Source organism: Scyliorhinus torazame, chromosome 1 (genome assembly GCF_047496885.1).
Source record: "Scyliorhinus torazame isolate Kashiwa2021f chromosome 1, sScyTor2.1, whole genome shotgun sequence".
Taxonomy (NCBI): Eukaryota; Metazoa; Chordata; class Chondrichthyes; order Carcharhiniformes; family Scyliorhinidae; genus Scyliorhinus; species Scyliorhinus torazame.
The window spans coordinates 243,108,322-243,135,168 of NC_092707.1; the positions used below are offsets into that span (position 1 = coordinate 243,108,322).

The 26,847-nt window shown below is 53.6% G+C and overlaps 2 protein-coding genes across 7 annotated transcripts in view; one reads left to right on the forward strand and one right to left on the reverse strand.

Moving 5' to 3' along the window:
- Positions 1 to 8,219, reverse strand: part of LOC140419899 (DNA-directed RNA polymerase III subunit RPC6) — a 34,479-nt gene extending 26,260 nt beyond the window's left edge. Inside the window, exon 1 of one of the 2 annotated variants that reach the window (XM_072503962.1) lies at positions 7,950 to 8,219. In XM_072503962.1, coding sequence (XP_072360063.1) covers positions 7,950 to 8,020 — 71 coding nt within the window. In that variant the 5' untranslated portion in view covers positions 8,021 to 8,219. The remainder of the gene's footprint in view (positions 1 to 7,949) is intronic. The other variant, XM_072503948.1, reaches the window with a different exon arrangement.
- Positions 8,220 to 8,525: 306 nt separating this feature from the next.
- dzank1 (double zinc ribbon and ankyrin repeat domains 1) overlaps positions 8,526 to 26,847 on the forward strand; it is a 197,370-nt gene continuing 179,048 nt past the window's right edge. For 2 of the 5 annotated variants that reach the window (XM_072503972.1, XM_072503994.1), the window contains exons 1-2: positions 8,538 to 8,697; positions 10,304 to 10,431. In XM_072503972.1, coding sequence (XP_072360073.1) covers positions 10,323 to 10,431 — 109 coding nt within the window. In that variant the 5' untranslated portion in view covers positions 8,538 to 8,697; positions 10,304 to 10,322. Of the gene's footprint in view, positions 8,698 to 10,269; positions 10,432 to 26,847 lie in introns of all 5 variants that reach the window. The other 3 variants (XM_072503985.1, XM_072503989.1, XM_072503979.1) reach the window with 3 other exon arrangements.

A 26,847-nucleotide genomic window follows, 5' to 3' on the forward strand; every position in this document is an offset into this window, starting at 1 on the left:
CGCAAAGTCTCCGGCCCGGAATGGGCTAGTAGCGGCGTGACGCTAGTCGCGACGGCGTCACAGCACAAAAGAGGCCGCACCCCGGAGAGCCGTCATGATGGCCGCCCGCCGCGCAGCTCCGAGTTCCCAGGAGCGCGACGGCGAAGGCGCTCCTGGACGCAGTAGAGCAAAGGAGGGAGGCCCTGTACCCCGGACACGGTCGCCCCACGCCTCAGCCAGCGCCTGTGGTGGGAGGTGGCAGAGGCCGTCAGCGCTGTGGCTGTAACGCCAAGGACAGGCGCCCAGTGCCACAAGAAGGTGAATGACCTTGTCAGGGCAGCCAGGGTGAGTACACCCACCCCCGATGTGCGGCACGTCCCCAGGTGCAACTAACCCTAACCCCCCCCCCATGTGCGGCACATCCCCAGGTGCAACTAACCATAACCCTAACCCCAATGTGCTGCGCACCTCTGCCAATATACGCCCAACCACTGGCCTGCATGTATATCCCTGCCGAACACTATTGCCCTTTATGCCTGCCAACCACTTGCCCGCCCCCAACAGGAGAAGTGCACACAGAACAGGGATTGTGAGAGGACAGGAGGGGGCCCAGCTGATGAGAGACCACTCACCGTTCATGAGGAGAGGGCCCTGGAACTGGCAGGCGGACCCGAGGACCGGGAGTTTGCCGATGCAGATGTCGGGGGTGCACCACCAAGTGAGACCCCCCACGGCCCGCCCCCCTTCCCCCATATCCCCCCACCCCCATAGCCCCCCTCCCTATACCCCCCTAACCTCCCTCCCCCATATCCCCCCTCCCCATATCCCCCTTATCCGCCCTCCCCATATCCCCCCTCCCCCATATCCCCCCTCCCCCATATTCCCCCTCCTCCATATCCCCCATACCCCCTCCCCTATATCCCCCCTCCCCTATATCCCCCCTAGCCCCCTCCTGCATATCCCCCTCCCCATATCCCCCCTCCCCATATCCCCCCTCCCCATCTCCCCCCTCCCCATCTCCTCCCCACATCCTCCCTCCCCCATATCCCCCCAACCCCATACCCCCCTCCCCCATATCCCCCCTAGCCCCATATCCCCCCTCCCCCATATCCCCCCTCCCGCATATCCCCCTCCCCATATCCCCCCGCCCCCATATCCCCCGATCGAAGGGGGTGGCGACCAGCTTGAGGCGGCTGCAGATGCAGGTGCAGGAGTCCACCCGCGTCCAGGAGCTGGGAGTGGTGCCCGTCATGCGTGCCACCCAGGCCGAAACCGCACGGGCGGCGTCCGCGGTGGAGGCAATGGGTGCGACGGTGTTAGACATGGGAGCAGTATGTAAGGCCTGGGGTTTTCCGTGTCTGACCATGCATGCTGTATTATGTATTGCAGGACCAAACGTCGAGGCACCCGTCCCCGCAGATGCCGACCGCCCTCAGGACGATCCAGGGCGGCCACGAGACAGGGAGCGGCCCGGCCCCTCCGGCATGCGACACCCCAGGGCGGCCACGAGACGGAGCAGCCCTGCCCCTCCGGCATGCGATGCCCCAGGGTGGCCACGAGACAGGGACAGGCCCAGAGCAACAGGGAGATGACGCGCCCGTCTCGTGCGAGTGCGGCGACGCAGGCGTGCGACACCCAGCAACGAGGGGGGCAGCCACAGGCCCCCGTCGCAGCCGAGACAGGACACCCCTACCCAGAACAACCCTACCCAGGACAGCCCTACCCAGGACAGCCCTACCCAGGGCACTCCTACCCGGGGCACCCCTACCCGGGACACCGACACACATGACACCGACACACATGACACCGACACACAGGGGGCGGGTGGACAGGAACCACCACCCCAGGGGACCATGGACTCTGGGTCAGACGATGAGCGCGACACAACGCCACTGCTATCTACAACACCCTCCACCATCACAGAGACACTCACCTCGGTTGGGCACTTTAGCGATGAAGCTTCTGGTACACTCACTGGTGTGCACAATACAGCCGTAACGGTACAGCAGGTGGAGGTAGGAGCAGCCAAGCGTCCGGGAGGTCAGAGGGCATCCCGGCGCAAGCAACCATCTGCCGGCCAGACGGGTCTGGGGTTCCTGGAGTTACCACACCCGCCCATAGACCCGATGCAGTCATGGAACCAGGGACGATCGAAGGGGGTGGCGGCCGGCTTGCGGCGGCTGCAGATGCAGGTGGAGGAGTCCACCAGCGTCCAGGAGCTGGGAGTGGTGCCCGTCATGCGTGCCACCCAGGCCGAAACAGCACGGGCGGCGTCCGCAGTGGAGGCAATGGGTGCGACGGTGTTAGACATGGGGAGCAGTATGTAAGGCCTGGGGTTTTCCGTGTAGGCGGCAACTGTGGCCCAGGACATGGCTGCCCTCTCAGGAAGCCCAGAGCCAGCGGCAGATTGCAGAGGCGCTCAATGCCGTGGCCCTGTCTCAGCAGTCCATTGCTGAGGGCATCGGTGCCATTGCCCATGTGCTAGCTGGCGTCGCCCAGACACAGACAGGGATGGCCAACTCCCTGAACTCCATGGCTGCAAACCTGCAGACCCTTGTCGATACCAGGGCGGGCCTCCAGGACTGGCAGCGGCAGGTGTCGGGGGGGCGTCGGATGGCTGGTCCGTTCGCACCCCCGGCCCATGTAGAGGCCCGGGGGCCATCGGGCACCCCGAGGGAGGAGGAGGTGCTGGGGCCGGTTCCGGGTCCCCCTGTAGGGGAGGTCCCAGAACACCTTGACACCTCGGACTCCCCCCCCCCCCCCCCCCCCCCCCGCCCCCCTCCGTCCCAGGTGCATCGGGTGGGCAACGGGCAGGACAGGCTGGCTGCCCAATCGTCCGGGCCGCAGCCTGGCCCATCTAGGCTGGGCCGCCCCAGGAAACGGCCGCCAAAGGGATCCCGAGTCACAGGGCAGGAATCACAGGAGTCCGCCTCCAGTTCTGCTGTACTGTCTGTGGAACCACCTAGACGTAGTCAAAGTGCCGTAAGGCCAAACAATTAGACACTGAGTAAATTGGCACGGGTGCAGGGCACAGATGAGTTATAGGGGCTCGGGCACGTGTATGAACTGTTTGTTATTAAAATCACTTTCACACCTATGGAAGCTGCCTTTGTGCTCTGTCCGATGCGTGCGGGGGCGGGGGGGGGGGGGGGGGGGGTGGTATTACGTCCGCCCCAGGTGAGTGTGCCCCCCCCGGGTCGCCCTCGCCATCCCCCTCGGCAGAGGACGGGACCGTGCTCTGCAGTGTCACGGCTGCATGCAGGGATGGTCCGGGTGGATGGTGGTACTGTGGCCATGGGTCAGACATTGTCCAACGATGTAGAGCCAGGGGCTCATCGCAGAGCGGGTTGTCATCATCCTCCATGGCCTGCAATAGACATGTGTCCACCAGCAACTGTGTGAGCCCGGCCCGTTGTGCCACAGGTGGATGTGGGTGGGGTGGCGGTGGGTGCAGTTGGTGGTGGGTGGGGGGGGGGGGGGGGTGAGGGGGGTCAGCTGGTGCCGTGGTTTGCAGTCGGTGCCCATACTCAGCAATTCCCATGCCTCCCTAGTCAGTGAACTGGGCGGCTATCAGCCTGTCCCGTGCCCGCTGGCCCAGCCAGTAACGGTGGGCAGCCTCCTGCCCATGTCCAGCCCGTCTGTCCTGACCATTGCCCCCATCCTACTCATCTGGGGAGGACTGCGTCTCGTCCTGCTGCTCCTCCACTCCCCCCTCCTCTGCCTGCGGCACATCGCCCCTCTGCTGGGCTATGTTGTGCAGGACGCAGCAGACCATAACTATGCAGCCGACCCTATCTGGCGGGTACTGGAGGGCCCCTCCAGAGCGGTCCAGGCACCTGAAACGCATTTTTAGCACCCCAAAGCACCTCTCTATCACACCCGATTGCTGCATGGGCATCGTTGTAGCTGTTCTCCGCGTCAATCTGGCCTCCGTATAGGCGTCATCAGCCACGACTGCAATGGGTAACCCCTGTCGCGCAGCAACTAGCCCCTCAGCCGGTGTGGCATCCCTCGAACATGCCGGGGATGTAAGACTCTGCCAATACAAATGAGTCATGTACACTGCCCGGATACCGGGCGCAGACGTGCAGGATCATCATGCGGTGGTTGCAGACCACCTGAATGTTCATGGAATAGGTCCCCTTCCTATTGGTGAATACGACCCTGTTATCTGCAGGTGGCCGCACGGCGACGTGCATCCCATTGATAGCGCCCTGGACCATGGCAAATCCGGCCACGGCAGCGAAGCTCGCTGCCCGGGCATCCTGGCTGGCCCAGTCCCCAGGGAACTGGATGTAGCGGTCCGCAATGGCATATAGGGCGTCTGTCACTGCCCGGATGCACTGGTGCACCGATGTCTGCGAGATGCCAGACAGGTCCCCACTCGGCGCCTGGAATGACCCTGTGGCATAAAGTTCAGGGCCAACGTAACCTTGACGGACACGGGGAGAGGGTGTCCTCCCCCAGTGCCACGCGGTGCCAGGTGTGCCATCAGGTGGCAGATGTGTGCCAAGGTTTCCCGGCACATTCGGAGTCTCCTCCTGCATGCCCGGTCCGTGAGGTCCTGGTTCGACGAACGGGGCCGGTACACACGGGGCCTCCTCGGGCGTCTCCGTCGCCGTGGCGCCACCACCTCCTCCTCCTCCTCCTCGTGCTCCTCCTCCTCGTCCTGTCGGGCGAGCGGCCCTCCAGCCTGGGCGGCTACCGCCTGCCCCTCTGCGGCACGCTCCTCTGCGGCATCCTCCGTCGCCTCCCTGGCACGCTCCTACTCCTGCTCCCCCAGGGCAACATGTAGAACTGCGGCTCCCGCCACGGCGGCCAACATCGCTGGCCATGGGCTGCATGGTTGCGTCTGTTGGAAGCTGGCACCTGGCCAGGCATACAACCTCCCCGGCCCTCTCCCCCCTCCCCGGCACTCGCCCTCCCCTCCCCGGCACTCACCCTCTCCCCGGCACTGGTCCTCTCCCCCCTCCCCGGCACACGCCCTCTCCCCCCCTCCCCGGCACTCGCCCTCTCCCCCCTCCCCGGCACTCGCCCTCTACCCCCTCCCCGGCACTCGCCCTCTACCCCCTCCCCGGCACTCGCCCTCTCCCCGGCACTGGTCCTCTCCCCCCTCCCCGGCACACGCCCTCTCCCCCCTCCCCGGCACTCGCCCTCTCCCCCCTCCCCGGCACTCGCCCTCTATCCCCTCCCCGGCACTCGCCCTCTACCCCCTCCCCGGCACTCGCCCTCTACCCCCTCCCCGGCACTCGCCCTCTCCCCGGCACTGGTCCTCTCCCCCCTCCCCGGCACTCGCCCTCTACCCCCTCCCCGGCACTCGCCCTCTACCCCCTCCCCGGCACTCGCCCTCTATCCCCTCCCCGGCACTCGCATTCACCCTCTCCCCCCTCCCCGGCACTCGCCTCCCACCCCCACCACCCCTCCCCCCCCCCAACCCCCCCCCCCAACCCTCCCCACCCCCAACCCCCCCCCCCCTCCCTCACCGAAGGTTTGGGAGGCCGCGGGCGATGGAGTTTTCATACTTCTTCCATGTGCACAGGGCGTACTCGTGGATCGATTATTTTGTGGTGGATAAGATTCTGCTGGTGGGGTGGACGACTCGGGGTACCCGACAATCGTGATTGCAGACCATGCGCCACATTGGGTGGACTTGCAAGTGGATCGGGGGGGGGGGGGGCATCGCCCGCAGTGGAGACTGGACGTAAGATTGTTAGAGCATGAGGAGGTGTGTGAGCGGGTGAGGGCCGCCATCCGGGGGTATGTGGAACTAAATGATACAGGTGAGGTCTCGCCGCCACGCTGTGGGAGGCGCTCTAGGCAGTGGTTAGGGGGGAGTTCATATGGATCCGGGTGCATAGGGAGGAGGAGGAGCGAGCAGATATGGTAGGATTGGTGGACGGGATTCTGCGGGTGGACAGGAAGTATTCAGAAGCAGGATTGTTGAAGGAGAAGCAGAAGCTTCAAATGGAGTTCGGGCTGGTGTCCACGGGGAAGGCAGTTGCAGAGGGGCAGTGTATGAGCATGGGGAGAAGGCTAGTAGGATGCTGGCCCAGCACATGCGTTTGGAACATCGCTGGACTTCTGCAACTGTGCGTGTAACGGACTTTTGTTACAAACCCCACACCAGCCCCAAACACTATTGGCCGAAATCGAAGAGAGTGATCAGAGCCCTGTCGAACTATTGGGTCCAAGGTTAAGGACTGCCCCAAAGAGCACAAAATCCCAGAGGGATAAAAGAGGACACAGCCATGTGTTCTTTCTCTTTTGGATCCGGCCTGTGCCAGCCCAATTGCAGCAGGAACAGCCAGCTAAGTTCAAGACTAATGATCGCTACCTGACAGATGAGCCCTGCAGAGACAGAACCACTTTCTTCGAACCAGCCAAGTGAAATCCAGATAAAGGCCTTATCCATTTGCACAGTGCTGGTCGCCCTGACGTTAAGTATAGGTTATTGTAGCTGATAGGTGTAGTTAAACACGTAGTAGATATTGTGTTTGCATGTCGACATAACCCTTGTAAATAAACCATCTTTTGAACTAACTAACTGGCCGTGTGGTCATTTGATCGATATAAGGGAAGGCTTGTGGTTCACCAAAATTATTAATAGAGCAACAAAGTAAATAAAATTCACCATCCGTGGGTTGGGAGGGGGCTTCCACAAGATGTGGAAATCATTCAGCAACTTGTTCCAAAACTTGTTTGTAGCCAGAAACCAATAGGGCACTGGTTTTTTGGGGGGGAGGGGGGGGGGGGGGGGCGGCTGGAGAGACTTGTAAATAGTCATGAGGTTCCTTGGTTTCAATATGTCAATATATTTTTTTCTTTCTGTTTTGTGTGTCTCTTTGTTCACCTCTTTGAGGGAGCTCTGTAAATATGAAAGCATTCACCTTTCAATGATTGCTGGACTATGTACCATAATAAGATGAAAATCAATAAAAACATTAAAAAATAAAATAGCCCCAACCTCATTTGGCAGTTGGAATTCTATTTGAATTATACGCCCCATTTCCTACAATAAAAAGGGGCTCATCACCAGAAGCAGGCGGGTGCTTTGGACACCAAGAGATGGGACTCTCTCAAAACAGAGCTGGCAGCATTGCCAGTGTTAATGGGGGTGGTTAGGCTACCATCCACATTAGAGGCTGTTACTGCCTCCTTCAGTTACAGATGCACTCTTTCAAGTCCTCAATTTCCTGGTGGACTCCCCCAGTTCCTGCACCTAACTGCTTGATTTTTACATTCCTGCAGTTGTTCAAACAACACATTCCTCCTCACAGTGCGCCATTCTCTAAGACCAGTTCTGGCAAATACAAAGGACCCTGAAACCTTTCGACATCCTTAATGGTTAAAATATTACCAACCTCAAAAATCCAGACCAAGGAATATACATCCTTCGTCCAATCCAAAGTGGGAGTCATCTGACATCCCCTCCCCCCTCCCATCCACCACAAGCTGGTGGAATAGTTAATACTGCCTTGGATCTTAACTTTCTGATTCAGAGGCAGTATTACTACTATCCAGACAAACCCTCTATGCAGCAGACAATATGCTACATTGTCAGGAATACTATAGTTGGGATAAAACATTTCACCCAAGCATTATCTACTGTTCAGGTAAATGTAATAGTTTGTGGCACGTTTTGAAGGCCCACTGGGAGGTTCCCCAATGTGGTTAACATTGATCCCCTCAACCAACACCAAAATAAAATACTGGTCATTCACCTCTGTTGTTTGTGGAACTTTGTTGTGCACTAATAATTAGCTGCCATGTTTGCCTAGTTAACAGCAGTGAAAACTGTTGGAAGGGTAATTGATTGGCTGTGAAGTTGAGATTTTTTGGGTCATGCACAGAGTTAGGTGGATACAAATCTGTCTGCATGACTGAAAATAAAAAGCAACAAGAACCAACTGGATTTTGATGGGCATCAGGAGAGCAAGGGAGGGGGCGCGGCTATATCTTTACTTCTTTACCTGCAATCACCCAGTAGGCGGATGTGGGGAACCGCCATAGCCTGTTCGAAGTGCTGGAGAGCAGTTGGCATCCTCAGCCAGACTCAGCACCTTCAGCAGAAGGGTTTTCAAGGATGGAAGATAAGGAGACTACTTGATCTGACCTCTGCAGCCACATTAAATGGTGCACTGTGCAAGGGGAACTTTGAGAATGTGCTTCATCAGATTGGTGTGAAACTCTGGCCAACTCTGAATCTCAGGCATTCTGCATATTCTTGACCATTTATGATGTGATATCGTGTGGCCTCAATTAAAAAAAAAAATAGAATCCCAAGTTATAGAGGGGGGGGGGGGGGGGCTATCCAACACCTCTCCTGGGAAGGGTTCCTCCATCCAACCACCTCTCCCTGACACCCCCACCCTTCTAACTGCTGGAGACTCACTCTCCTCACCCAACCTAAGCTCCGCCCCACCCAAACTCTGACTGCGCACGCGCTGTTTCTAGGCGCGCCGTTGCTAATGTAGCCGTAAACGTCGATCTGATTGGTCCGGACAGTTGCCGGGGAACAGCTGGCGGCCAATCGGAGGAGCCGCCGCCGCGTGGTGCGGTTGTTGTTGGTAGCGAAGCTGCGGTGTTTGTGCAAAGCGCCAGGAGAAGGAGTTGGAGATACACAGACACAGCTGGGAGCTGGCTGGTCAGGTTCCTATTATACTCAAAGATATAATCAATGACTAGTCATCCAGTCTGTACACGGGGAACATTGTCGTAGTGAGTATGATTGATATTGGACCAGAGAGACGGGGGTGAACTCTCACCCCAACATGGGGGCCAGGCGAAGGCAGGTTGGCCGGTCTGTCATATTTGTGGCACAGGCCCATTCTTCTGAAGCTAGGTTTTGGGGGGGGGGGGGGGGGTAATCACACCCGCAAGTGGTGGGCAGCCGATTCAGAGAACGATACAGCGCAGTACAGGCCTTTCGGCCCACGATGTTGCACCGACATGGGAAGTCAAAAAACAAAAGCCATCTAACCTACACTGTGCCATTATCATCCATATGCTTATCCAATAAACTTTTAAATGCCCTCCATGTTGGCGAGTGATAGTTTAGTCTGTAGAGTTTTGTGCATGAGTATATTTGATTGTGTGTGTAAATAAATGGTTCTAGAATTCTCTCCATAAAATACTCCAGATTCTAGAATTCTCTCCATAAAATACTCCAGATTCTAGAATTCTCTCCATAAAATACTCCCACTTCCTTCTCTTTTATTCAGATGAGCGAATGGCCAATTATCAGAGGCTGACGGGAATTTTCCAGCCGACTTGCCTTGCCCCCCCCCCCCCCCCCCCCCAACATCAGGAACAGGCCAGCTGCCTGGAGGCAGCCTCCCCAATGGGGGAACTGGGGAGGCCAGTGTAATGTTCCAAGGCAGACTTTGTGGTCCTTCCTGCCCATCAGGTCATGGGCCCCCAGCCGTGACCCATTTTTTTTGGTTGAAAATTTTAAAAGTTGCTGGAAAGGAGCCACAAGGTAAGGGGAACCTTCTCCCTCACCTGTAATGGCAAGCTGCAACCCCTTCCATGCTGGAGGCTTGAGAGCCTACCCACCGTCCATAATTGGACAGCGAGTCTGCCTGCTGGCCACGAATTGGCCAGTTCAAGGAAAATTGCTGCTTGGTAACTGCTTCTGACATGGTGTGAGGTTAGGACCTACTCTACCTGACCCCAATGTCAGGGTGCCAACCCCAAATCCTTCCTTTTGAGTTAAAATCTCATCAGAGCAGGTACTTAAATTCAGTTAATTAAATAAATCAGGAGTAAACTAAATACTCTCCATAATGGTGACAGTGAAGCTATAGGACTCTATGAATCCATTTGGTTTACTAAAAGGGAAAGATGTCTGCTATCTTTATCCCCAGTCTACTATATGGAGTCCAGACACACACATATGGTTGACTTTTAACTGCCCTCTAGCAAGCCACTTGGTTGTCAAGGAGATGGTTTGTCATCACCTTCTGAAGGGCAGTGAGGGGTGGACAATAAATGTTGATGTGCTCACATCCTGAGATTTAATAAGATAAATCAGTAGGGTTATTAATAATAACTCGGTTACAAATAACTAAATTAGTGATAATCATTGTGGTTGTAAATCACGGGTTGTTCACAATTGTCGGTTTCATTGTTCATAGTTTAATTATTTGAGTTTCAGGATTTATTTGTGAGACTAATGTTGCCAATAGCAGCTTCCTGCAGGACCTTGTCCCCTCCTCAGGCCATGTTCCTTTTACCTTGATTTTCTGACTGGAAATAATTGTGGTTGTGTCAACAACACTTGTTCGGCAGGTTCACTCTCCTGTCAAACGGTGTCTCCTTGTAGGTGGTTTCCCTCTGGAGGAATGACGGCCGGTTCTATTGCAGTCCCACAAATCATCCCGCTGAGGGTTCCTCTCCCTGGCAAACCCAAAAATGAAATCGATACCGACACTCCTATTGGAATCAAGTCAGGTAAGAAAAAGGCTGGTTACTTGACCACAGTGGGTAGAGAATTACTCTACCGTTGTGAATGTTTGAGGGGTAAGCTCAGTAATCTAACCAAGGGAATATACTTGCCTCCAGCCGCAAAGGACACTACTTCTTCAATCAAGCTCTGTGAGCCCCTCACTCAGATGGCTGTGCCCTAAAATCTGGAATTCCCTCATTAATCTCTCTGTCACTCCTCTTTTAAGACCTCTCTTAGAAACTACCTAGTTGACCCAACTATTCTTGATCTTTGGTTCTGATATCTCCTTCTTTGACTTGGTGTCAAATTTTATCTGACTATGCTTTTGTGATGTGTCTTCAAATATCTGACCATATTAAAGAAATAAAACAGTGCAGCAGAGAAGTAGGCTATATGCCCATAAATCCCACACTGGCTCTTTCAAAGAGTAATTCAGTTCATCCCACTCCTCAATTGTTTCTCTATTTCCCTGCATTTCTTTTCTTTTTCGAGTATTTATTCAATTTTCTTTTGCAGGCTACTACTAAATCATTATCTTCACCCCATCATGGTGTAAATATACTTTATTAATCGTTTTTTATATTGTCCCACGGCTTCAAAGATTTATGCAAAAGCGCATACGCCTGTCTCCTCTTTTTTAAATTTAAAGTACTTAAATTTGCTTTCCAAAAAGAGGCAATTTAGAATAGCCAGTCCACCTACCCCGCACATCTTTGGGTTGTGAGGGTGAGACCCATACAGACACAGGGAGAATGTGCAAACTGTACACGGACAATGACCTGCGGCCGGGATCGAACCCGGGTCCTCGGTGGCGTGAGGCAGCTGTGCCACCCTCATCTATCTCCTCTTGTACCACTTTTAAACTTTACCACTTGGTATTTAGTGTCAATTCACATTCTTCTTCCCAAAATGTACCTCCACACGCTTTTCCATATTGAATTTAATTGTGACATGTTCTGCCCCCCCCCCCCTTTCCCTTCGATCCTATGGGCTTCAATTTTGCTGAAAGCCTCACGTGGTACTTGATCAAATATCAGCTGCACTGCCCTCACCCACTCTCTCTGTTACCTCATAAAAAAAAATCAGGAGAATTAGTCAAACACGATTTACCTTCAATAAATCTTTGTTGGCTCTGCTTTCTCAGTACATGCTTGTCCAATATAAATGTAAATTGCTGTCGCCTCATGCCATTTCTGAATGCACACTGCAGTTGGTGACAAAGATTAATTGCTGGTGATGGTTGCCTTATCTGTGCAGGTCAGCAGTTTAATTTCTGTCTTGCATGTTCACACAGATTCCACTAACGATGCTCACTAGTCACCTCAAAAATGTAAAGATGAATATTTATTAAACAAGGTGTCAGCAGTGGCTCTATGCTTACACACTTGCCTCTGGGTCACAGGGTTGTGCGTCCACAATTATGGAGTGGGGTACTCCTGTTAGCATCCCAGATAAGAACCCAACTATTAGCAATTTGTAAAACTGTGAGGAAAGGTTTCTGCACCACAGGAATGATAACACTGAGCAATTGATATTTTTATGTCAAAACATCCTTTAATTTAAACACAGAATTAGCCACATTAACAAAAGAAAAATAGTTTTCCAGTTAACAGTTCTCAAATCAAATAAGGAACTCTACTTCATATATCTGCCACTAAATATTCTAATTAAGCAAACCAATATAGTTCAAATATCACTTTTAAATAAAGTTAAAAGCCAACCGGATTTGCTTGTTTTGTTTCTGTGCAGGGACCTTGGCGAGAATCTTCAAGAGTAAACTGAAAAACACTTGTCAGACTAAAATCCTATGGAAAACTGCAACTACAGACAGACTGGCTCTTCCCCTTACCCAAAGCATAAGACATTCTTCTGTCTCCTCCCACAAGGTGCCCCATAATCTGTTTAACCAACAATATCACTCATAAATTATCTATACCCCAGGGATCTCCAAAACAATATTCCATTAGCCAGCACCCTGTAACAAGTAAATGCTTCTCAAATTTAACAGCAGAACACAACCACTGAAAAATCAAGGATTACCTAAATCACAACTTTAGTGGACTACTGCCTGTATATATCTTGCCCATGTATTTTAGTAACATTACTGCAATAAATATGAAATATAACAATTTTTTTTTTTTTTTGAAAAACATTTTATTGAACGGATTTTTAATATATACATAACCGAGAATTACAAAGGCCAATTGTGAGAGGAAACAGACCCCCCCCCCCCAACAAACACCCCCCACCCACCCCAATGCCACTCTGGCACCCCTTGATCCCATTTTGCACCCCCACCCAAACAAAAAATAAAACAAAACCCCCGCCCCCCCCCCCCCCCCCCGCCCCCGCTGACGACTCAATGCTCCTTAAAGAAGTCGCTGAACAGTTTCCACCTCGAGGTGAACCCCTCCTCCGAACCTCAAATGGCGAACTTGGTCTTTTCCAAATGCAGGAAATCAGCCAAATCGCTCCGGGTCCTGCCAGCACAACAAAACCCATCTCCGAGCTATCGGGGTGGCAAAGGTCAACACGTTGGCCTCTCTCCCACCTGTGTTCCTGGATCCTCTGACACTCCATACGTCGCCACCTCCGTACTCAGGGCTACCTCTACCCCCAAAGTCTTTGACCACGGGTGGGAGTCTCCCCTGCCGGGGGGGGGTGTCCCGGCGGGATGGAGTGGCGGGAACCACTCCGGCGTCGGGCCATCCCAAAGGTGCGAATTGCCGGAGAATTCGGCTACCGGCGGGGGCGGGATTCACTCCAGCCCCCGGCAATTCTCCGACCCGGCGGGGGGTCGGCGAATCCCGCCCATTATGTCTGAAAACCCTCTCCAAAACCCCCTCAACCTCGGACACGCCCAAAATATATGTGCTGGCCTCCTGCACACCACCCGCACCTATCCTCCACCCCTGAAAAGAACTGACCCATCCGAGACACTGTCATGTGGGCCCTGCGGACCACCTTAAATTGAATAAGGCCTAGCCTTGCACACAACGAGGACGTATTCACACTCCGCAGAGCTTCACTCCATACTCCAGCCCCTAATGCCCCCACCCTCCAACAACTCCTCCCACTTAGGCCTAACCTCCTGTACGGGACCACTCTCCCTCTTCTTCAACTCCCCATACGTATCTGCAACCTTGCCCTCCCCTGTTTCATCCTCGGGCAGAAGCTTATTCTGCAATATCTGGGGCGGCAGCATCAGAAACGACTGCTCCTGGCTCCTCATAAAGTCCCGAACCAGCAGACAGCTAAATCCATTCTCCTTCGGTAACTGGTACGTCCCCTCCAGCTCCTCTAGGTCTTCAAACTCCCCCCAATAAACAAATCCCCCAAATATTCCAACCATCTCCGGAACCTCGTATCCAACCCCACCGGGGCAACCTATGATTATCACAAATCAGCATCCACAGAGACATGGGGCATGATTCAGTGGCCGCTTTGCGCTCGAGCCCGAGCACAATGCGGTCGATAGATTCCAGGTGAAGTCTCCTGCGGGCCTCCCGGCAGAATCCGAAGCCTCGCGAGATTCACCCAAGTCCCACGAGACGTCGGAATCGGAACTCCGCCCAGATGTTGCAGGACCTAATGGCACTCGTTAAAGTAGGTCTTAAACCTACTTGAGGCCTACCTACCCAGGATCTACCAGCCTCCGTTGACCGACCGGCCTCCCCAGGGAGGCTGCAGCGAGGCGCCGATTAGTACTGGTCCACCAGAATGTGCACCAAGCAGGACAGCACCTGGGGAATACCCAGGCCACTCGAGACCACTGGGCGGTCAGGGTTAGTGCAGGGTGGCTTCCTGGCCCTTCCCCCTGGAGCATAGGTACCTTGGTGCCTGGGTGGCACTGTCAAGGGTTAGCGTCCGAGGAGGCTGTGCCCATGAAAGGATGGTTGAGGGAGGGGTTTGAAGGATGGGGGTTTGCAGGGCAGGTAGGTAGGGGCCTTTGAGAGGTTGGGGGGAAGACGGGTGCGAGTCCTGGAAAGGGGGATTGCTGTAAGTGGACATGGGGGGGGGGGGGCCTGAAGAGGGGAGGTCCCAAGGGATCCCTTAGGGGGGTGTCCTCACTTGAGGGGGTTTGGGGTAGTGCCCATATGTGTGTGGGGTGAAATTGCCCATGGGAGTGGGGGACCCACAAGCTCACTTGGAGATCGGGTCATCCATTCAAAATGGCAACTGATCTCTTGAGTTCTGCTCCCCAGTGCTGATAATAATTCTACGGACTGAATTCTTCCGCCCCGCCTGCCGCAAGAATGCCACGGGTGAAACACGAACAATGGAGAAGTCCATTGACCTCGGGCAGGATTCTCTATTCACCGGGCCACCGTGGCCGGAGAATACCGCCCAATGTGTGGGCTAAACCGGTGTGAAACTCCCCAGGGCCCAAAACGGTGACTTAAGTGTCATTGAATAGCAGTGGTGAACCCTCCGGCTCTCCCTGAAAACTCTGCCACAAATGAACTCGGAAACCTTTCCATTGAATTCCGCCCATGCCTTCCAATCCAAAGTGCGGCCGACACTGGTTCCATACCCTCAGTGCTGTTACCACCACCGGGCTAGTGGAGTACCGAACCAGCGTGAACGGAAGGGGCGCCAACAACAGTCCACTCAGGCGGGTCCCCTTACAGGACGCCACCTCCATCCGCTCCCAAACTGACCGTTCCTCCACCACCCATTTCCGAACCATTGCAATATTCGCTGCTCAGTAGTAGTTTAACAAGTTCAGCAACGCTAACCCATCCCCCTGTTGATCCCTCTCCAAAACCACTCTCCTAACCCACAGAGCTTTTCCCTGCCCTCACAAACCTCAAGAACATCCTAGTAACCTTCCTAAAAAAGGATTTGGACACAGAAAGTGGGAGGTTTTGGAAGACAAACAAAAGCTTTGGCAACACTTTCATTTTTACTGTCTGGATCCCACCCGACAACAACAATGGCAACACATCCCACCTCTGAAAGTCCGCCTTCATTCCTTCCACCAGCCATGCCAAGTTCAACTTATGCAACTGGACCTAACTCTGCGTCACCTGCATCCCAAGGTAGCGAAAGGTTGCCCCAACCAACCGAAGCAGCAATTCCCCCAACCTCCTCTCCTGTCCCCTGTCCCGGGATGTTAATTGGGAATACCTCGCTTTTCCCCATATTAATCTTGTACCCCAAAAAGTGGCCAAACTACCAAAATCCCCATGATCTTATCAAAGCTCCCAACGGATCCAAAATACACAACAGGAAATCATCCGTGTACAAAGAAACTTGGTGCTCCACCCTGCTCCACCCTACTCCTCGCCTCCCCGCCCCACCTTCCTGGCCCTCTGAGGCATTGTTATAATATTAAGAAACCTCCGTAAGTTCGCCAACAACTGCTGCATCTTCGCAAACCCTGTCTGGTCCTAGCCTATCACCCCTGGCACACAATCCTTTATCCACGTCGCCAGCACCTTTTTTCTTTGTAAAATATTTTATTAAGGCATTTGTGATTTTATAACAGTAACAGTAAACCATATACAAACAACTATAAACATAGTGCAAAGACCATCCACCTGCCTCACAGGTCCCACCTTCCTTGAACAGGAATCTAGATTAACACCCCTGCTGACAGTTAATTTTCTCCAAAGAAGTCGACAAACAGCTGCCACCTCCGGACGAACCCTAGCGTTGACCCTCTGAGGGCGAACTTGATTTTCTCAAGACTGAGGAAGCCAACTATGTCATTGACCCAGGTCTCTTATTTCGGGGGCTTACACACTTGTCTTCTATCCCAAAAAACTTGCTCATCTGGGGCACTGTCATGTGTGCCCAGTGAACAACCTTAAATTGTATCAGGCTGAGCCTGGAGCAAGATGTGGATGTGTTGACCCTGCTTAACGCATCCGCCCAGAGACCTGCCTCTATCTCTCCCCCTAACCCATCATCCCATTTGTGCTTTAGCTCCTCTGTCTGTGTTTCCTCTGACTCCATGAGTTCTTTATAGATATCTGAGACCTTCCCCTTTAGAAATTACCCTATCGAGGACTTCCAGTTGCGGCTATGCGGAGCTAAGTCGCACGTTCGGCAGCTCCCGACAGAAACGGACTTTTGGGCTCTTTTTAGGGCCCCAGCGGCATTTGTTCGACGGTTCCCAGTGTGGGAAGGTGATAGTAACATTTCCCCGGCACTGTGGATTGGACCAGGAGTGGAGCGGTGAAAAAAGTAGTTTTGGAGCAGCGAAAAGTGAGAGGGAGGAAAATCAAGATGGCGGCAGGTGGAGACCAGGCAGCATGGGCGCAGGGGTCGCAGGAACAGCAGGAGTTTCTCCAGCGCTGCTTCACGGAATTGAAGGCAGAGCTGTTGGAGCCGATGAAGGCTTCGATAGACAAGCTGCTCGAGACCCAGAAGGCCCAAGAGGTGGCGATCCGGAAGGTGTGGCAAAAGGCCTCTGAGAACGAGGACGAGATCTTGGGCCTGGCAGTGAAGGTAGAGGCGCACGAGGCGATGCATAAGAAATGGCAGGAGAAGTTCGAGGACATGGAGAACCGGTCGGGGAGGAAGAACCTGCGGATTCTGGGTCTCCCGGAGGGAGTGGAGGGGTCGGATGTTGGAGCATACGTGGCCACGATGCTGAACACGTTGATGGGTGCGGGGGCCTTCCCGGGGCCCCTGGAGCTGGAGGGGGCCCACCGAGTCCTGGCGAGGAGGCCCAAGCCCAACGAGCCGCCGCGGGCGTGCTGGTGCGGTTCCACCGCTTCGTGGACAGGGGGGGTGTCCTAAGGTGGGCAAAGAAGGAGCAGAGCAGCAGGTGGGAGAACACAGAGGTCCGGATATACCAGGACTGGAGTGCGGAGGTGGCCAAGAAGAGGGCTGGCTACAATCGGGCTAAGGCATCGGAAGGGGGTGACATTTGGAATGTTGCAGCCGGCGCGACTGTGGGTTACTTTCAAGGACCGCCACCACTAATTCGAGACGCCGGGGGAGGCGTGGACCTTCATCCAGGCCGAAAAGCTGGACTCTGATTGAGGGCCGGTTGGGAGGGGATGTCGAGAGGGAATTGATGTGATTGTTGTGTTTTGGGGGATGTTCTGTTCTGTTTGGTACTGGGTTTATTTTGGGTGCTAGATGGGGTAGGGTGAAATGGTTCGTAGTGGGGGTTCACGCTGGGAAGGAAGGGGGCGGGGTCAGGGGGAGGGGTGGTGCTGGAGAGGAGCGACCGCTGATGGACAGGAGAGGGGGGGGGAGATTCCCACACTGGGGGGGTCGATGGAGTGGCGGGAGCGGCCGGGGTCAGCAGGAGTCAGCTGACTTACGGGAGTGCTATGGGGGGAGCAACGCAGCTAAGGGGGGACCTAGCTTGGGGGGGGGGGGAGAGAGAACTGGGTTGCTGCTGCATTTGGCCAATGGGGAGCTGGAGCCTGAAGAGAGAGTCGGGACGGGGGTCTGCCGCTGGGGAGAACAGAGTGTGCGGGAGGTGCGGGCACGCGGCTGGCCTAGAAAGGGAGGTGGCTAATCGGGGGGGCGGGGGGGGGGGGGGGGGAAGCCCCCTGATCCGGCTGATAACTTGGAATGTGAGAGGTCTGAACGGGCCGGTCAAGAGGGCCCGTGTGTTCGCGCACCTGAAGGAACTGAAGGCAGATGTGGTCATGCTCCAGGAGACGCATTTGAGGGTAACAGACCAGGTTAGGCTGGGAAAGGTGTGGGTAGGGCAGGATTTCCATTCGGGGTTGGACGCAAAGAATCGAGGGGTAGCGATTTTGGTGGGGAAGCGGGTGTCGTTTGAGGCGCTGAGCATCGTGGCAGACAATGGAGGTAGGTATGTGATGGTGAGCGGTAAGCTGCAGGGGGTGTGGGTGGTCTTGGTGAATGTGTATGCCCCGAATTGGGACGATGCCGGATTTATGTGGCGCATGTTGGGCCGGATTCCGGACCTGGAGGCAGGGAGCTTGATAATGCAGGAGGACTTTAATACGGTATTGGATCCAGCATTGGACCGTCTCTAGGTCCAGGACAGGTAAGAGGCTGGCAGCGGCCAAGGTGTTGAGGGGGTTTATGGACCAGATGGGAGGAGTGGACCCATGGAGGTTTGTTAGGCCAGGGGCCAGGGAATTCTCTTTCTTTTCCCACATCCATGAAGCCTACTCCCGGATTGACTTCTTCGTTTTGAGCAGGGCGCTGATCCCGAGGGTGGAGGACACGGAGTATTCGGCCATAGCCATCTCAGACCATGCCCCGCACTGGGTGGAGCTCGAGCTAGGGGAGGAGAGGGACCAGCGCCCGCTGTGGCGCCTGAAGGTGGGCTTGCTGGTGGATGAGGAGGTGAGCGGGCGGTCTGGGGGTGCATTGAAAGATACCTAGAGGTGAACGATAATGGGGAGGTGCAGGTAGGGGTGGTATGGGAGGTGCTGAAAGCGGTGATTAGGGGAGAGCTAATCTCCACTAGGGCCCACAAGAAGGGGAAGGAGAGGAGAGAGAGGGAGAGGTTGGTGGGGGAGATTTTAAGGGTAGATAGGAGGAATGCAGAGGTCCCCGAGGAGGGACTACTCAAGGAGCGACGAAGCCTCCAGGCCGAGTTCGACCTGTTGATTACCAAGAAGGCGGAGGTGCAGTGGAGGAAGGCGCAAGGGGCGGTGTATGAATACGGGGAGAAGGCTAGCCGGATGTTGGCACACCAGTTTTGGAAGCGGGAGGCGGCGAGGGAGATTGGGGGAGTTAGGGATAAAGGGGGATCACGGTGCGGAGTGCGGTGGGAATAAATGGGGTATTTAGAGACTTCTACGAGGGGCTGTATAGGTCTGAGCCCCCGACGGAGGAGGAGGGGATGCGTCGTTTTCTGGACCGGCTGAGGTTCCCGAGGGTAGAGGAGGGGGAGGTGGCGGGGCTTGGGGCACTGGTAGGGCTGGAGGAGCTGGCTAAGGGGCTGGGGAGTATGCAGGCGGCGAAGGCACCGGGGCCAGATGGGTTCCTGGTGGAATTTTACAGGAAGTATATGGACCTGTTGGGCCCACTACTAGTGAGGACTTTCAATGAGGCGAGGGAGGAGGGTGGGACTACCCCCGACGATGTCCAGAGCGCTGATCTTGAAGCAGGACAAGGACCCTTTACAGTGTGGGTCGTATAGGCCAATCTCGCTCCTCAACGTGGATGCGAAGCTGTTAGCAAAGATGTTGGCTACCAGAATTGAGGACTGTGTTCTGGGGGTGATCTATGAGGACCAGACGGGTTTCGTGAAGGGAAGGCAGCTAAACACCAATGTGCGGAGGCTCCTAAATGTAATCATGATGCCTGCAGTGGAGGGAGAAGTGGAGATAGTGGCAGCTATGGATGCATAGAAGGCCTTCGATAGGGTGGAGTGGAGGTACCTGTGGGAAGTGTTGAGGTGATTCGGGTTCGGGGAGGGGTTCGGTAGTTGGGCTAGGTTACTGTACGAAGCCCCGGTGGGGAGTGTGGCCACAAATCGGAGGAGGTCGGAATACTTTCGGTTGTACCGGGGGACAAGGCAGGGGTGCCCCCTATCCCCCCTGCTATTTGCGTTGCCAATTGAACCTTTGGCGATGGCTTTGAGGGAGTCCAGGAACTGGAGGCGGCTGGTGCGGCGGGGTGGGGGGGAGGAACGGCGGTTGCAGATGACCTGTTACTGTTGTCATGCAAGAGTGCCTTTAAGAAATGGATGTGTAAGCAATGTACCTTTAAGAAAACAGTGATGTCAGAGTGGGTGGGGCTGGGCTTTAGGTCAGCCATTTTGCAGTCTGTGTTTTGCAGGTTTTTAGTTTCAGTTTAAAAGCAGTGTCTGTGTGTTTCCAGAGGGCTGCAAGTTTTGCAGTTTGCTTTTGCTGAGAGCAGCTAAAAAGTGCCTGGCTGGTTTTGCTGAGAGCAGTTTAAAGGTAGAAAGCCAGTTTGCGACTGTCTCTGCCATTCTGCAGAAAATATATATATCCTTTCACCTGATGTGATACTGTTTAAAAGTGTTAAGTCTCTTGGAAGTTTGAAGGAACATTTTAAGGAATTATTTACTGTTGCAATATTTAAGGAATTATTTACTGTTGCAATATTTTCTGAGTTATCTTTGAAGTATTTTTTAAGAGTACCCAATTAATTTTTTCCAATGAAGGGGCAATTTAGTGTGGCCAATCTGCCTACCCTGCACATCTTTTGGGTTGTGGGGGTGAAAACCACGCAAACGCGGGGAGAATGTGCAAACTCCACACAGACAGTGACCCAGAGCTGGGATCGAACCTGGGACCTCAGCGCCGCGAGGCAGCTGTGCTAACCACTGTGCCACCGTGCTGCCCCGAAGTAAGGGGCGTTAAGAGATCCAATGTTTATTTAAGATGTTAAGTTGAGTTCATGGAATAAACAGTGTTTTGTGTTTAAAAACTCACGTGCCCATAATTGTAATCCCACACCTAGGGAAAAAGCTGTGTGCTCGGAAAAGCAACAAATCCATTAAAGGGAGAGGTTGGTTGAACTCCATCATACATTTTAGGGTTCTGAAAACGCCTCGCCCATAACACTATGTGGCGGACCCGGTGGGGGCCATGCCGGAGGTGATGCGGATCCTCGGGGAGTTTGGAGACTTTTCCGGGTATAAGCTCAACATGGGGAAGAGTGAGCTATTCGTGATACACCCAGGGGACTAGGGAAGGGGGATTGTTGCTCATTTTAGCCTTAGTTTAATTGCTCTTGTTCTAACACCTTTGCTCTTAAGTAGCCAGGTATCTTTCTGATACCGCCACGTGGTTCAAGTCCGAGTAATGATCAATAATCCAACACACTGCTTAGTAAGAGTTAAATCAACGCACATTTATTATATACAGCAGTCAATACTTATACATTAATTCTACTTCTAAGCTACTTCCTACAACTAACAGGCCAATACTTAACTTTGGAAATGGCCCACCAGGTCAGGGAAACGAATAGCCTTTCGTATGGGTTCTGAGCCTGCGGGATTCAAAGCTGGTACAGGTCGATAGTCAGGAGTGCCTATCTCGTAGCGAGCGTTGGAGTAAGACTTACTGTTTCTTGCGGCTGTTGTAGAGGGTCAGCAGAAGGGTCTCGAAGGGTGCGGAGAGGAGAAGAAGGGTCGATTTGAACTTGGCCCTATTCTTATAGTCCCCAGGGGCTTCCCGCCTCTCGGGGTGGACCTTGTACCTGGTTCCAAGTGATTGGACTTGGTCCCAATCACTTGGTTCGATATTCTCCAATGCTGGAGCGATTCCTTGATCGATGGGCGGTTTTGAGGTGGTCATTCACCTCTCTTTGTGTAAGCTCCTGCTGGCGCCGAAAAGTCTGGGTTGGCTTTGTGTGTCTAATTTGTAGCATATTGTTTCTGGGGATTGCCAATTAGTATGCAGATGGCTGGTGTGTTGTTGTGTTGATGGCTGCAGGTATCGATTCTGTTTGGCCTCCCCAGAGGCGAATACACAGTTTTGCCTGCAGCTGCCTGTTTGAGTCCTGTTGGCTGATTGTCCCATCAGCCTCTTCGTTTGCCATTTTAAATCGGGGTTTGGCCATTCTAATCGGGAGTTAGCCATTTTAACTGGCTACAGGATAGACGTGCTTCCACTGAAGAGGGCGGAAAGGAGTTTTCGGTACCTAGGGATCCAGGTGGCCAGGAGCTGAGGGGCCCTACACAAGCTTAACTTGGCGAGGCTGGTGGAGCAGATGGAGGAGGAGTTTAAAACGTGGGATATGCTGCCACTCTGGCGGGTAGGGTACAGTCGGTGAAGATGACGGTGCTCCTGAGGTTCTTTTTTATATTCCAGTGCCTCCCCATCCTGATCCCTAAGGCCTTTTTTAAGCAGGTCAGCAGGAGCATCATGGGGTTTGTATGGGCGAAAAAGACCCCGCAGGTGAGAAGGGTGCTTCTGAAACGGAGCCTAATCTGTGGGTACTACTGGGCTGCCAATGCGGCGATGACACGCAAGTGGGTAATGGAGGGGGAGGGGGCGGCGTGGAAGAGGCTGGAGATGGCGTCCTGTGTGGGCACGAGCCTGAGAGCGCTGGTAACGGCATCGCTGCCGCTCCCGCCGACAAGGTACACCACGAATCCATTGGTGGCGGCGACCCTCAAAATTTGGGGGCAGTGGAGACGCCACAGGGGTGAGGCAGAGGCTTTGGTGTGGTCCCCGATCCGAGAGAACCATCTGTTTGTCCCGGGGAGAATGGATGGGGGGTTCCTGAGCTGGCACAGGGCAGGTATTTGAAGGATGGGGTACCTGTTTATAGATGGGACGTTTGCGAGCCTTGGGGCGTTGGAGGAAAAATTCGGGCTCGCCCCTGGAAATGCCTTCAGGTACATGCAGGTAAGGGCGTTTGTAAGATGGCAGGTGAGGGAATTTCCGCTGCTTTCAGCACGTAGGATCCAGGATAGGGTGCTCTCGGGGTGTGGGTTGGAGAAGGCAAGGTCTCGGCGATCTACCAGGAGATGCAGGAAGAGGAGGAGGCCTCGGTGGAGGAGCTGAAAGGTAAATGGGAGGAAGAGCTGGGGGAGGAGATAGACGAGGGTATGTGGGCAGACACCCTGGGTAGGGTAAATTCTTCCTCCTCTTGCGCTAGGCTTAGCCTGATACAATTTAAGGTTCTGCACAGGGTGCACATGACTGAGGCAAGGCTGAGGTGGTTTTTTGGAGTGGAGGACAGTGTGTGAGGTGTTCAGGGAGCCCAGCAAATCATGCCCACATGTTCTGGGCATGCCCAGCGCTGGATGGGTTCTGGAGGGGCGTTGTGAGGACGGTGTCTAAGGTGGTAAACACCCGTGTTAAGCCGAGTTGGGGGCTCGCACTATTTGGGGTATCGGACGGTATTCTGTGCCTTTGCTTCCCTGGTAGCCTGGCGGAGGATTCTGCAACAGTGGAAGGATGCGAGGCCCCCAAGCGTGGAAGCCTGGATCAACGACATGGCAGGGTTCATTAAATTGGAGAGGGTAAAACCATGGTAGACTAGTACAAAAGGTGAAGTCACACGAGATCAGGGATGAGCTGGCAAGGTGGATGCAGAACTGGCTAGGTCATGGAAGGCAGAGAGTAGCAATGGAAGGATGCTTTTCTAATTGGAGGGCTGTGACTGGTGGTGTTCCGCAGTTATCAGTGCTGGGACCTTTGCTGTTTGTAGTATATATAAATGATTTGGAGGAAAATGTAACAGGTCTGATTAGTAAGTTTGCAGACGACACAAAGGTTGGTGGAATTGCGGATAGCGATGAGGACTGTCGGAGGATACAGCAGGATTTAGATTGTTTGGAAACTTGGGCGGAGAGATGGCAGATGGAGTTTAATCCGGACAAATGTGAGGTAATGCATTTTGGAAGGTCTAATGCAGGTAGTGAATATACAGTGAATGGTAGAACCCTCAAGAGTATTGAAAGTCAGAGAGATCTAGGTGTACAGGTCCACAGGTCACTGAAAGGGGCAACACAGGTGGAGAAGGTAGTCAAGAAGGCATACGGCATGCTTGCCTTCATTGGCTGGGACATTGAGTATAAGAATTGACAAGTCATGTTGCAGCTGTATAGAACCTTAGTTAGGCCACACTTGGAGTATAGTGTTCAATTCTGGTCGCCACACTACCAGAAGGATGTGGAGGCTTTAGAGAGGGTGCAGAAGAGATTTACCAGAATGTTGCCTGGTATGGAGGGCATTAGCTATGAGGAGCGGTAGAATAAACTCGGTTTGTTCTCACTGGAACGACGGCGGTTGAGGGGCGGCCTGATAAGGTCTACAAAATTATGAGGGGCACAGACAGAGTTGATAGTCAGAGGCTTTTCCCCAGGGTAGAGGGGTCAATTACTAGGGGGCATAGGTTTAAGGTGCGAGGGGCAAGGTTTAGAGTAGATGTACGAGGCAAGTTTTTAACACAGAGGGTAGTGGGTGCCTGGATCTCGCTGCCTGAGGAGGTGGTGGAAGGAGAGACGATAGTGACATTTAAGGGGCATCTTGACAAATACATGAATAGGATGGGAATAGAGGGATATGGACCCAGGAAGTGTAGAAGATTGTAGTTTAGTCCGGCAGCATGGTCGGCACGGGCTTGGAGGGCCGAAGGGCCTGTTCCTGTGCTATACTTTTCTTTGTTCATTGTTTGTTCTTTGTACTTGCAACTTTTAACTTTCAGTTCAATAAAAGGAAATTAACAACAAATACACCTCTTGAGTCATCATATCAACTGCTTTTTTGATAGCATTCTCATCTATTAGCTGAAAGGGCATCTTTTCAAGATCAGCACTAGGCATTGAGCATGTAACCTCATGTCATCTCAGTATCATGCCAAGAGTTCTGCCATTGGGGTGCCATCTTTTATGTGAGACATTGGGGCGGTTTTCCAGGCCCGTTACTCTGTCCAAATCCCATTATGACTGGAAACCCTCACGAGAGGGCCGTGATGGGATTTGCACCAGTGTGAACCCAGAACGCATGTTCCCATCCGTCCCGGCAGATGTAGTCAGATTCACGCCCAGCGAGGGCATTAACCTGATTACCATAGATTTAAATGCATTTAAATATGCAAAATTGGCCGAATGCCAAATCTTCTGGGAATGCCATACGTTCCCACCCAACGGCGTGAAGTAAAGTCGGGCGGAATCACAACTGGCCTCCACAAACGGAGACCAGCCGTGATTGCCACGCCGGGGGCTCGGAGGCCATTGCAGCCCACGGGTGGTTGGGGACATGGCACACTGCCCCGGTACCCTCGCAGTGCCAACGTGGCAGGGTCTGAAGAGGGCTGAGCATGGAAGGGGGCGGGACCTGGAGGGACAGTTCCTGACGGACGACACATGGGGGGGGGACACGACAACTTGATCTTGGCGAATATTGGAGGGAGGAGTCTAACAATTAGGTGGGGTCTCGATGCCTGTGGTTTGGGGGGGAGCGGGTGGGAGAGGAGCGTCTTTAAATTCAATTTGAGTTTGGGGTGCCCTTTTTAAGGGCATTCCAATCTCTGTGAAGCCGGGCTTGCTGGCATCTTTAGGCTCCGCCCCTCACAATGCCGCAAAACACATCTCCCTCAAAAAAATGGAAGTGTGGGAAGATTGCAACGCAAAACCTGCCTGTTTCCCTGGGGAGAAACATGCTGGTTTTCAGTCAGAACCTGACATTTTAGATGGAATTCGCCCCAAAAATGGCATTGAATTGAGGTCTGATTGTCTTAATGGGCTCTAGCAATCCCTTGACATTATTCACAGACAAGTAGAGAGTTAACCTGGTGCTGGCCAATATTAGATTAGTCAGGATTATTTAATCACATTTGCCATTTCAGAGAACTTGCAAAATGTCTGCTGTAATTATTCACCCAACAACAGTGACTTCTCTTCCAAAAAAACGACATGCTTTCAAGTATTTGCCTTGCATAATGTCAGGAAATGTTAAAGTGCTTCATAGCTAATGCAGTAGTTTTGAAGTGTCACCTATGTCATAATAGAGAAACCGAATACAGCAGCCAATTTCCACAAGCAAGGTCCCACAAATAAAGGGGGTGGGGGCGAAGTGGTAATGTCACTGGACTAATAATCAGGGGGCATGGGTTCATAGCCCACCTGGCAGGGCAGTGCGGTGGCGTAGTGGTTAGCACTGCTGCCTCATGGTGCCAAGGACCAGGGTTCGATCTCAGCCCCGGGTCACTGTCCGTGTGGACTTTGCACATTCTCCCCGTGTCTGCATGGGTCTCAGCCTCGCAACCCAAAGGTGTGCAAGGTAGGTGAATTGACCATGCTAAATTGCCCTTTTATTGGATTTTTTTTTTAAAGACCCACCATGGCAGCTGGTAGAATTTAAATTCAGTTAACATCTGGAATATAAAGCGAATCTCTGTAATGGTGGCCATGACAGCCGTCATTGATTGCTGTAAAAACTCATCTGGTGACTTCCGGGTGCGGCGATGACCAGCTAGGTCGCACGTTTCGGCAGCTCCCGGTGGAACGGACTTTTGGGCTCTTGATAGGAGCCCCAACGGCAATTTTAACGGCAAAAAACACTGTGCGGTAATCCAGAAGGGAATCCCCCCTGGACACAGATGGAAAAAAGAGAGGAAAGTGGCCGGATTGCGGTGGATCCTCTAGAGCAGCGGCCAGGAAGGCAGGCACAAAGTAAGATGGCATCGGAAGGAGGCAGTTTTATATGGGGCCCTGACCAACAAGAGTTCCTGCGGCGTTGCGTGGAAGAACTCAAAAAGGAGATGAAGAAGGAGCTGTTGGCCCCGATGTTACAAGCGATTGAGGGGCTAAAGGAGGAGCAAAAGACCCAGGAACAGGAGCTTCGGGTCGTGAAGGCAAAGGCTGCTGAGAATGAGGACGACATACAGGGCCTGGTGGTGAAAACGGAGATGCACGAGGCACAACACAAAAGCTGTGTGGAAAGGCTGGAGGTGCTGGAGAATAATGCGAGGAGGAAGAATTTAAGGATTCTTGGTCTTCCCGAAGGTGTAGAAGGGGCGGACGTCGGGGCATATGTGAGCAC